This window comes from Geotrypetes seraphini, chromosome 16 (assembly GCF_902459505.1).
Source record: "Geotrypetes seraphini chromosome 16, aGeoSer1.1, whole genome shotgun sequence".
In the NCBI taxonomy this organism is placed as follows: Eukaryota; Metazoa; Chordata; class Amphibia; order Gymnophiona; family Dermophiidae; genus Geotrypetes; species Geotrypetes seraphini.
The window spans coordinates 7655053-7666173 of NC_047099.1; the positions used below are offsets into that span (position 1 = coordinate 7655053).

The following is an 11121-nucleotide window of genomic DNA, read 5'->3' on the forward strand; positions in this document are numbered from 1 at the left end:
TCTGCCTACGTCAGTTCCGCCTCGGTCGCCGCTCGCTTGTTTGTGCGCCCGGGGGTGGTGGTCGCTGGCTTCGACCATGTCGACGTCGGTAGTGTCGGTGGTGTCGCGCTTCCTGGACGAGTACCTGAGCTCGACGCCGCAGCGGCTGAAGGTGCTGGACGCCTACCTGCTCTACATCCTGCTGACGGGCGCCATGCAGTTCGTCTACTGCCTCCTAGTGGGCACCTTCCCCTTCAACTCCTTCCTGTCGGGCTTCACCTCCTGCGTGGGCTCCTTCGTCCTGGCTGGTGAGGGTCTCCACTTCGTATCGCGACAGGGCGCTTTGGAATCACGATAGGGCCTCTCCACGCGTTATGATATCTGTGCCAGTCGAGCTTTACCCATCCTCCTACTGTTAGGCTGATTAGCTTCACCTGGGCCCCGCCGTATATCGCAATAGATCCCCCATTGCCCCAAGTGCATTAGATGGATTGTGAAGCCACTGGGACAGACGGAGAAAAATGCTTGAATACCTGAATAAAATCATGGAAATCGTTCTGAGCTCCTCTGGGAGAACAGTCTAGAAAATTGAATAAATAAATAGGGACCAGACTGGGCAGCTTCAACTATCCCCCACCGTATATCGCAATAGTAACCGCACTGCGAAAGCTCCACCTAACCCTCAGCGTATATTGCAATAGTAGCAGCATTAGTATTCTGTAATGGGTGTCCCAAGATTGGTACTAGAGAATGACACGGTGGCAGATACCTGCAGCAACGGTGGGGGGTGGGAAGTGCTCACTTTGGGCACAGGGACAAGGCCATCCACCACCCGTGGAGCGGTGAATAGCCTTATCCCCCGATTTCAGTAAGTTTCTTTTCTAACGCGCCGCAAAGGTAAGGGTGGGGAGGGAAATTCTCAGGCCGCTGAAAGGCAGTGAGGTGGCGAAAGGGAAGGGTGGATGTTGTGGGGATGGGGTGGTGAAGGGGATGGTGGTCTGGTGACAGGGCAGTGATGGGGACAGATTTTTTTCCCCCGTGTCATTCTCTAGCGTGCATCTTTACTGAATGCCCCTGGCCATGCCCCCTTAGAGTTGCAAATCTTATTGCACATGGATCTTTATATAATAGCAATTGGTAAGATGCATGTTCAAATAAAAAATGTGCTAATTAGCTCATTAGCCAATTAAGTTTGCACACCATTTATGAAATTAAGCCACTAATGTGCAATTTTATTACACGCCTCCAGAAGTTACTAGTGATGAGGGCTGTGACGGACCAATGACAGGAAGGAGGCATTAGGGGTACTAAGGACATAGGAAGGAGGCACTGGGGGCACTAAGGACATAGGAGGGAGGCATGAAGGACACAGCAAGGGGCACTAAGGACATAGAAAGGAGGGAAGAGTGTGTGGCGCAGTGGTTGGATCTACAGCCTCAGCACCCTGGGGTTGTGGGTTCAAACCCCGTGCTGCTCCTTGTGACCCTGGGCAAGTCACTCAGTCCTCCATAGCCCCAGGTACGTTAGATAGATTGTGAGCCCACCGGGACAGATAGGGAAAATGCTTGAGTACCTGATTGTAAAAACCGCTTAGATAACCTTGATAGGCGGTATATAAAATCCTAATAAAACTTGAGGGAATAAAAAGTGACAATTGTTGGGCCTGAGTGCAGAAAGAAAGAAAGGATACACAGTCAGAAGGAAACGCAACCAGAGACTCATGAAATCACCAGATAGCAAAGGTAGGAAAAATGATTTTATTTTCAATTTAGTGATCAAAATGTGTCAGTTTTGAGAATTTATATCTGCTGTCTATATTTTGCACTATATTTGTCTATTTTTCTATAGTTATTGAGGTGACATTGCATATTTTAAAGTCATCTGCCTTGACGTCTTTGAACCCCCCCAAATATAAATGATAATTAACATTTTCTCTGCATATAGTGTGCGTTGTAGTTTTTTTTTAAATTTTATGGTTACCATTATGAATTAAGATATTGTGTGTACATGAAAAATGAATAATCCTAAGAGATCAATGGAAAAATAGCTTTTTCAACTACTCATGCCACATGTAACTTGATATAAACAAACTGTCAAGCAGCTAATAAATGTGCTTACCAAGACACTACTTGAACTGATTTTGTGTCCTTACTGGGGTGACATATTCATCATCGGTCTTGTTTGATTTTTTTAATGCAACCGGAAGTTGCATCAGAGGAGAAGCTCCCGCCCACACACACACACACACACCCAACTGCAGGGCTTCGCTGGCTTCAGTAACTTTTTTTCTAAAGTGCCGCAAAGGTAAGGGGGAGGGAGGGAGATAGATTTGGCTGTAGGGAGGGGGCTGCACGCGATTGATGACTGTGCGCCTTCCCTCCCTTAACTGCGGGGATAAGGCCATTCACCGCTCCACAGGGTGGTGGATGGCCTTGTCCCCGTGCCCACAGTGAGCACTCTCCCCGCCCCCAATTTCGGCGGGTTACCCGCGGGTAACTACCACCGTGTCATTCTCTAATGCAGGGCTGCCCAAGTCCAGTTCTCAAGATGAGAGAGATTTGCATACCAAGAAGGCAGTGCAGGCAAATCTCTCTCATGCATATTCATTGTGGATATCCTGAAAACCTGGCCTGCCAGTAGATCTCGAGGACCGGACTTGGGCAGCCCTACTCTAATGCACACAGTATTACTGAACACTGGGGGATCTGCACCTAACTTATATGCCAGGATTTAGACCAGGTTTCAGTTGGTGTAAATCAGGAGTGTCCAATGTCGGTCCTCGAGGGCCGCAGTCCAGTCGGATTTTCAGGATTTCCCCAATGAATATACATGAGGTCTATTTGCATGCACTGCTTTCATTGTATGCTAATAGATCTCATGCATATTCATTGGGGAAATCCTGAAAACCCGACTGGATTGCGGCCCTCGAGGACCGACATTGGACACCCCTGGTGTAAATCTAACGTGACCATTTATTTTTTCCATCAAAAGGGGACATCTATTAATTGTCAGTCCCGCCTCCAACCCCGCCCCAAATTTCTTCCATTCATTTTTCATGCCACATGTAACTTGATATAAACAAACTGACAAGCAACTAATAAATGTGTTTACCAAGATCTCAAACACCCGAGAAACTAGTTGAACTGATTTTGTGTCCTTACTGGGGTGACATATTCATCATCGGTCTTGTTTGACTTTTAATGCAGACTATGATACCGTATTGCATCTATATGGTGCTGTACATAATAAATAATTTAGAAGAGCACTTAGCTTGTGGCTTGAAGGCTACCCAGCCGTTTCCCTGGTATGTTTCTTCAGGGGCAAAAGCTCTTCTTATCAGTGTTAATCTGCATTAAAACACACAAACTATATAATTAATTAAATATTAAGTGAAAATCCTACCTAAAACTATTTTTAATTAAAGTGCCAATAATTTATTTAATAACTACCTTTACCTGAATTATAAATAACTTTTCTGAAACCATTAATAATAGTTATTACAATTTAATAATAATATGTCTTATCTAATTATTATTAAATTAATTATTGTTTAATAAATATCTTATGATATTAATTGCCAAAGATCCATATATGAACTATGTATGAAAATAATAATGATGTGTAACCGACATGATTGGACATATTAAAAACTTTTGTAATCTCATTGATATATTAATTCATCTTATTCATGTGTTAATTTAACTCCATTTATGTCATTAATAAATTATTTAATTGACTCGTATTAAACATTACTAATAAAATGTAAATTTCTAGTATTAATTTAATTCAATAGTAAACATTATTTTCATCTTCTAAATGGAACCCAGTTATTTAATTATCGTTTATTTTATTCAAAGCTCTATTACTTGTTAGCAAAAGGAAACTTGAAGGAAATTATTCCACAATCTATATTAATAAGTTTAAACTGTCCCCAAATTTCAAAATGAAAACTTTCAAGTTCCTTTCTTCTGCTTGTAATGTTATAGTTTTATTTCATTGGACAGAACAAAATGCGTGTAAGCATTTAATTTCCCTATATGCTTTAGGAATCAAACCATTAAATCTAACTGGTTTGTTTTACCATAATGTGTGCAGTGTCGGTAGCAAGTTTTCATGGTGAAATTTGGGGCAGTTTAAATTTAAACTTATTAATACAGATTGTGGAGCAATATCCTTCAAGTATTCTTCTGCTAACAAGTAATAGAGCTTTGAATAAAATTAACTATAATTAAGAAATTGAGTTACAGTTTAGAAGATGAATAATGTTTACTATTGAATTAAATTAATACTAGAAATTTACATTTTATTAGTAATGTTTAATACAAAGAGTCAATCAAATAATTTATTAATGACATAAATGTAGTTAAATTAACACATGAATAAGATGAATTAATATATTAATGAGATTACAAAAGTTTTTTAATATGTCCAATCATGTCAGTTACACATCATTATTATTTTCATACATAGTTCATATATGGATTTTTGGCAATTAATATCATAAGGAATTTATTATAACAGTAATTAATTTAATAATAATTAGATAAGTCATATTAGTATTAAATTGTAATAACTATTATTAATGGTTTCAGAAAAGTTATTTATAATTCAGGTAAAGGTAGTTATTAAATAAATTATTGGCACTTTAATTAAAAATAGTTTTAGGTAGGATTTTCACTTAATATTTAATTAATTATATAGTTTGTGTGTTTTAATGCAGATTAACACTGATAAGAAGAGCTTTTGCCCCTGAAGAAACATACCAGTGAAATGGCTGGGTAGCCTTCAAGCCACAAGCTAAGTGCTCTTCTAAATGATTTATTATGTACAGCACCATATAGATACAATACGGTATCATAGTCTGCATTAAAAGTCAAACAAGACCGATGATGAATGTCACCCCAGTAAGGACACAAAATCAGTTCAACTAGTTTCTCGGGTGTTTGAGGTCTTGGTAAACACATTTATTAGCTGCTTGTCAGTTTGTTTATATCAAGTTACATGTGGCATGAAAAATGAATGGAAGAAATTTGGGACGGGGTTGGAGGCGGGACTGACAATTAATAGATGTCCCCTTTTGATGGAAAAAATAAATGGTCACGTTAGATTTACACCAACTGAAACCTGGTCTAAATCCTGGCACATAAGTTAGGTGCAGATCCCCCAGTGTTCAGTAATACTGCGCGCATTAGAGTAGGGCTGCCCAAGTCCGGTCCTCGAGATCTACTGGCAGGCCAGGTTTTCAGGATATCCACAATGAATATGCATGAGAGATATTTGCCTGCACTGCCTTCTTGGTATGCAAATCTCTCTCATGCATGTTCATTGTAGATATCCTGAAAACCTGGCCTTGATCTTGAGGACCGGACTTGGGCAGCCCTGCATTAGAGAATGACACGGTGGCAGTTACCTGTGGCTAGCCGCAGGTAACCTGCCGAAACAGGTGTGGGGGGGAGGGGGGGAAGTGCTCACTGTGGGCACGGGGACAAGGCCATCCACCACTCTGTGGAGCGGTGAATGGCCTTGTCCCCGCAGTTAAGGGAGGGCGGCGGCGCCCTCCCTATGGCCAAATCTATCTCTCTCCCTCCCCCTTACCTTTGCGGCACTTTAGAAAAGAAACTTACTGAAGCCGGCGAAGCTTGGCTGTGCCTGCAGTTGCGTGTGTGTGGGCGGAAGCTTCTCTGCCGCACATTGCTAGCCGCTACCGTCTCCTCTTGAGCAGGCAGTAGTTTTTCATGTAGCGCGCGTGAAAAACTCTAGCCTTTAATTCTGCATTGCTTCAGTTCAAACTTAGAGTGCAAGCCTCGGGGGACGGGAAAAAGAAGAACCTGAATGTGCCCTTATTCTCTGTACCCTTTCTCCTGCGTGCAAACCAGCAAATTTGATTTGTCTATTTAATTGATTTCTAAAATTTCTAGACCACCTGTGACTAAGTGGTTAACAAATAAAGCATTCACATTGGTTCAGAGACAGTACAATTACAGCATACTTTCAATTACAATACAATCACTTATAGCATAAACAATAACGTCAAAAACTGGAGGAAATTATATGTTGTCAATCTTCACTAAATGTAATACAATGATCACAATTCAGATTTCTTATTAAATATATCCACTAACAAAGTTTCAGAGAAAAGCCTCCACATACAGTTGTGTCTTTACCATTTTTCTAAATTGTAAACGGTCAGAACAGGTCTTCAGAAAATCCAGGGAGGGAATTCCATAATTTTACTCCTGCCACAGACACCAATGCTGTTCTAGATTTAGCATACCGAACAGTTTTCTCCTTCGTAGAGGTCAATCTTATTGTACCCTCAGACATCAGATTCCTCCGCGGCTGGTACACCTCCCACAGGGTTTGAAAATGCAATGGGACCGATCCATACAAACTCTGATGTATTACTGATAACAACTTAAAGCAAACCCTTTATACCACTGGAAGCCAGTGCAGCTGTTTTAACACCGGGGTAATATGTTCTCTGCGTGAGATACCGAAACTCAACCTCGCAGAAGAGTTCATCAATAGTTGTAATGCGCAGGAAGGGTTATAGTATTACAATAGGTTTACACCAAGAGGAAAATATAGTGCCATAGGCTGAGGGTACCAGTGGCTTTTCAGGACATTTAGATGAGAGGGCAAAAAGATGTGAAACGTCCCTATAGTATGTCTTCACTGTGTGACCTTGAACCCAGCCTCTTCTCTTGATGTGGTTGTAACTCTGCCATTCTCTTCCCCTTGCTTCCCAGTCTGTCTGAGGATTCAAATAAACCCACAGAACAAGAGCGACTTCCAGAGCATTTCTCCCGAGAGGGCCTTTGCCGACTTCCTCTTTGCCAGCATCATCCTTCATCTTGTCGTCGTCAACTTCGTTGGCTGAGTTCCAGGGAAAAGGCAACGGGGTAGGAGAACAAGAAAGCCCCAAAAACAAATGACTTGCTTCCTGATTTTATATTTCGGTCTATAGCTTGTGAAATAAAGATGTCTGTTCCCCTACTGTTTTTACTTTCTAATATGATAACAATGCCACAGTAGCTTTTTGATATATGATTTCACCCTTGTCTTTTCTATTGCTGTGGATCTGCTAGGCTTGTCCTGTTCTGGTCATTTGTAAAACCTATCAGGAAGTTTAGTGCCTCTCTTCCATCACTATCATTTATATAAATAAATGTATCCTTTCATATCTCGTATTATGAGCCCTTGTTTTGTAGTTATTCTACTGTAAAATGCTTGTCTGGCAACGCAGGAAAAAAAAAACTATTTCCTGCACAATAAGATGTGTTGATTTTGCGTCTTATGACCTTCAGACTTTAATTCATGTTTCTAATCCTCTCTGGTATTTTACATTCAGTTGCTTGGGAGTGTTTATCTGTGATCTTTGAAAATGTATTCTTAGGCTGTGCCAGGTCAGATAATAGAGCCAGTGTTTACAGCAAGCCAAATTTAGGGCTCATGGAAGAGCCCCAGTGCAGTGGAAGGGGATACGAAATAGGGAAAAGAACCATGATGAAAGATCACAGCCCTCTTTGCACCTGAGCTGGAAAAGCAAATGAGCAGGAGCAAACTCTGGGACAAAATGATCTTAGCCAGAAATTAATTTCAGTGCAAAATAACCTTTAGACCAGGGGTGTCCAACCTTTTGGCTTCACTGGGCCGCATTGGCCAAAAAAAATGTTTCTGGGGCTGCGCAAACGCTGCAGCAAGACAGAGGAGGGAGCCGTCAAGATGGTAAACACCCGGGGGCAGCAGAGGAAAACACTGCATCGCCCTCGACCGGGGCCGCAGGTTGGACACCCCTGCTTTAGACATTATTGGGAAACATATAGCTACCTAATAATTTCTAGAAAAGCAAGGATTCTACAAAAGCCTTGCACACACCAGGTTCTTATTATTGGTAATCAACCCGCAGCAGCTGCTTCTAGCCATAGGCTGACCTAACTCCAGATAGTCAATGCTGGGGCATGCTTGACTCCCAGCATTGAATATCCAAGTATGTGCAGTGACTCAAAAGTTAACGGGGCACCAGCCGAAATGCAAACTGGTGCCATGCTAACTTAGGTATTAAGAAGGCGACTTTTCCTAATCCCTGTAGCAGAGAGTTACTTAATAGAAACACATCCTAGGTAGCAGCTGTAAATCCCAGCATCGCTCTTTTAGGACATGGCATATGTTCACTGCGCTTTTGACCTGCGCTTAGATTATCCATGATTTCTTAGCATGTTTCACAGATTTGGTTTCTTTCTTTCTAGCCTGTTTCCAGTTTTTTGGCCTCTTTAATGGAAATGTGACTGGCTGTGGGGATGGAATTGTGCTCGGATCTTTGGGAACAACTGCCAGCACCATTTAGTGGTCTGACACTGTTGAAGACCAACAATTTTCTGGTTTTTTTTTTCTAAATAAAATGTAATTTTTATGCTGTTTGAGTCTCCTTATTTTTTTTCTCTACTGCTGGATTCACCTTAAGACTCCTCTGGGTCCACAGATAATTCCATATACATAGGACTGGGGTGCTTGAGCACAGACGTGGAAACTGCAGCAATTAGAGCACCCTGTCTCCCTTTTTAAGTTGCAATTGATAATTAGGAAGTGTGAGCTCTGTAAATCCCCATAATTGTTAAAATAAATAAAAAATGCACCAGATGGTACTACAGAACACTCCCAATTTCAGCAGTGCCTCTGTCCTACCTTCAGGCAGTTCTAGATCCAGCCCAGTCAGGGACATTTTGTGTAACAACCTTTTGAAATGACCACACTTCACCCACTGAAAGATTTGCATGAGTTAAATGTTTTATTGATTAGTTTTGCTGTCTTTCATTTAAAACACAAGGGAAGTGTAAGCTGAAGATTCAGATTTACTGGCTTCCTTGGCTCATTAAACACAGGGCAAGTTTGAAAGTTTCCAAGTTTATTAGTTTTTAATATCCCGATCATAAAATGAATATCTGACCGGTTTACAATTATAAATAAAGAGAATTAAAAGAAAAAACAAAACATAATTTAATATAGAATAGAGAGAAATATTGTTAGCCATTGCTATGGCTAACAAGTGTGTTTATCGAACCTGTATGTAGGGTGGCCAGTTGTAAGACGCAGATCTCTGGCCAAGGTAAGTGGCAGGGTTTGAGACTGTCTCTGTAACTTATACCATCTAGACGCCGAGGAGCAGGAGAAGCACCAGTACCGGTTCACTGCCTACAGGATGTGCTTTGAGGCAAGAGGCACATCCTGTAGGCAGCTGGTGCCAGTACCTCTCCTGTCTGTGCATCTTCCCTTCCAGCACCCCCACAAGCGGCTCAGGGGCCACTCTGCTCAGGTAGGGGGATAAATGATTCAGCCCTTATGCTAGACATTAGCTACAGGAGGGCAGCACTGAGCATTTCTGCAGTACTAATTCCTGAAGCCCTCCAGTGGCCAGTGACTAAAATAGTGTCTGCAAACTACCAGTAGAGCGAAATGGCAGATTTTGAACAGAAGTGAATGAATGAATCCCTTTTTATTTGCCCTTTTAAATTGATCTCCATCGGTTTGTGATTGAGATAAACTGCTTTGCATTCCATAGTTGGGGAAGAGAGTGTTCTCTAAATATAATGTGATAGAGTATGAACCTAATCCATCTCGAGCGGTTTCAAACGCTGACTCTGGTAGTCTGAAGATATCACTTTGTTTTGGTTTTGTGTTTTTAATTGTGTAATGAAGCAGACAGACAGCCACCAGGACCACACTTTTATTATGAGAAGGTCCACCTTGTCTGCCACAGTGTGTTTTGCTGATCAATGCTTTTTTCTTGCTTCCTTAGATTCTGTACTTGATCCAGGATTTCTTGAATTATGTCACTGCTATCTGCTCCAGAAGTCCATCTCAGTGAATGTCTGAGATGGACTTTTGGAGCAGGTGTTACCAGAAGCTGCCTTAAGAGAGTGGGAATCCAAATAGCAGATGATGTTTAATGGGAGTGAGTGCAAAGTGATGGAGAGAGGAACCTGAACTATAGCTATGCGACAGCTGGGTTCTGTGTTAGGAGTCACTGCCCAGGAAAAGGATCTAGGTATCATTGTTGAGGATACATTGAAACCCTCAGCTCAAAATGTGACAACTGCTAAGAAAGCAAATAGAATGTTAGGAAATATCAGGAAAGGAATGAAATCAAAGATGAAAATGTTATAATGCCCTTGTATCACTCTATGGTGTGGCCACACCTTGAATACTGTGTGCACTTCTGGTCACTGTATCTCAAAAAAAGATTCGTAGGTGTAACCTATGGAACTTTGTAAATCTTAAGTAGTTTGAAAGTGAGTCCAAAGTGGAATTAGAAAAAGTACAGAGACGGTTGATGAAAATGATGAAAGGGATGGGTTGACTTTCCTATGAGGAGAGGCTAAAGCAGCTAGGGCTCTTTAGTTTGGAGAAGACACAGCTCAGGGGTGATATGATAGAGGTCTATAAAATACTGAGTGGAGTGGAAAGGGTAGATGTGAATCGCTTGTTGACTCTTTCCAAAAATACTAGGACTAGGGAGCATGCGCTGAAGCAACTAAGTAGTAGATTTAAAACAATCTGGAGAAAATATTTCTAATGCACAATGTGTAATTAAACTCTGAAATTCATTGCTGGAGAATGTGGTAGAAGAAGTTAACTAAATCTCCAGCATCCTCAAAGCAGGCAAGAGCCAGTCCCAAAGATGGAGAAAACAGGAACCTCCCTGGGCTATAAAAAGCTGGCACTGAACAGGAGGCCGGACTGAATGTGATAAGTATAAAAACAAATACTGAAGAGATACCTTTTAAATATTCTGAATGTGACTATAAAGTCACTGGAGAGATATCTTTTAAATGTTTTGAATGTGATAAGTATGAAGACACTGAAGAGATTAATATTCTGAATGTGATAAGTATTTTAGGCATGCTTTGTTTCTGCAATATCATAGAAAGACACATACTGAAAAGAAACCTTTCAATTGTTCTGAATGTGATAAGTATAAAGACACTGAAGAGAGATTTATTAAAAAAAAATTCTATACTGTTTACAACTAAACGGTTAACAAGATGTACATACATAATCTTAAAACATGATAAGCTAAACATACAAAGAAATTTTAAAATTTATAGCTAAAAAGTATTATCATGAGTTTGCCTAAAAACAAAG

The 11121-nt window shown here is 40.9% G+C and overlaps 1 protein-coding gene across 1 annotated transcript; it reads left to right on the forward strand.

Annotated features, from left to right (window-relative positions):
- The first annotated feature begins 34 nt into the window (after positions 1–34).
- DAD1 (defender against cell death 1) lies at positions 35–8397 on the forward strand. The gene is made up of 3 exons (XM_033924499.1): positions 35–287; positions 6729–6881; positions 8229–8397. Exons 1-2 carry the CDS (start codon positions 77–79, stop codon positions 6857–6859), a joined length of 342 nt encoding a protein of 113 aa, XP_033780390.1. The 5' UTR covers positions 35–76; the 3' UTR covers positions 6860–6881; positions 8229–8397.
- Positions 8398–11121: the final 2724 nt, after the last annotated feature.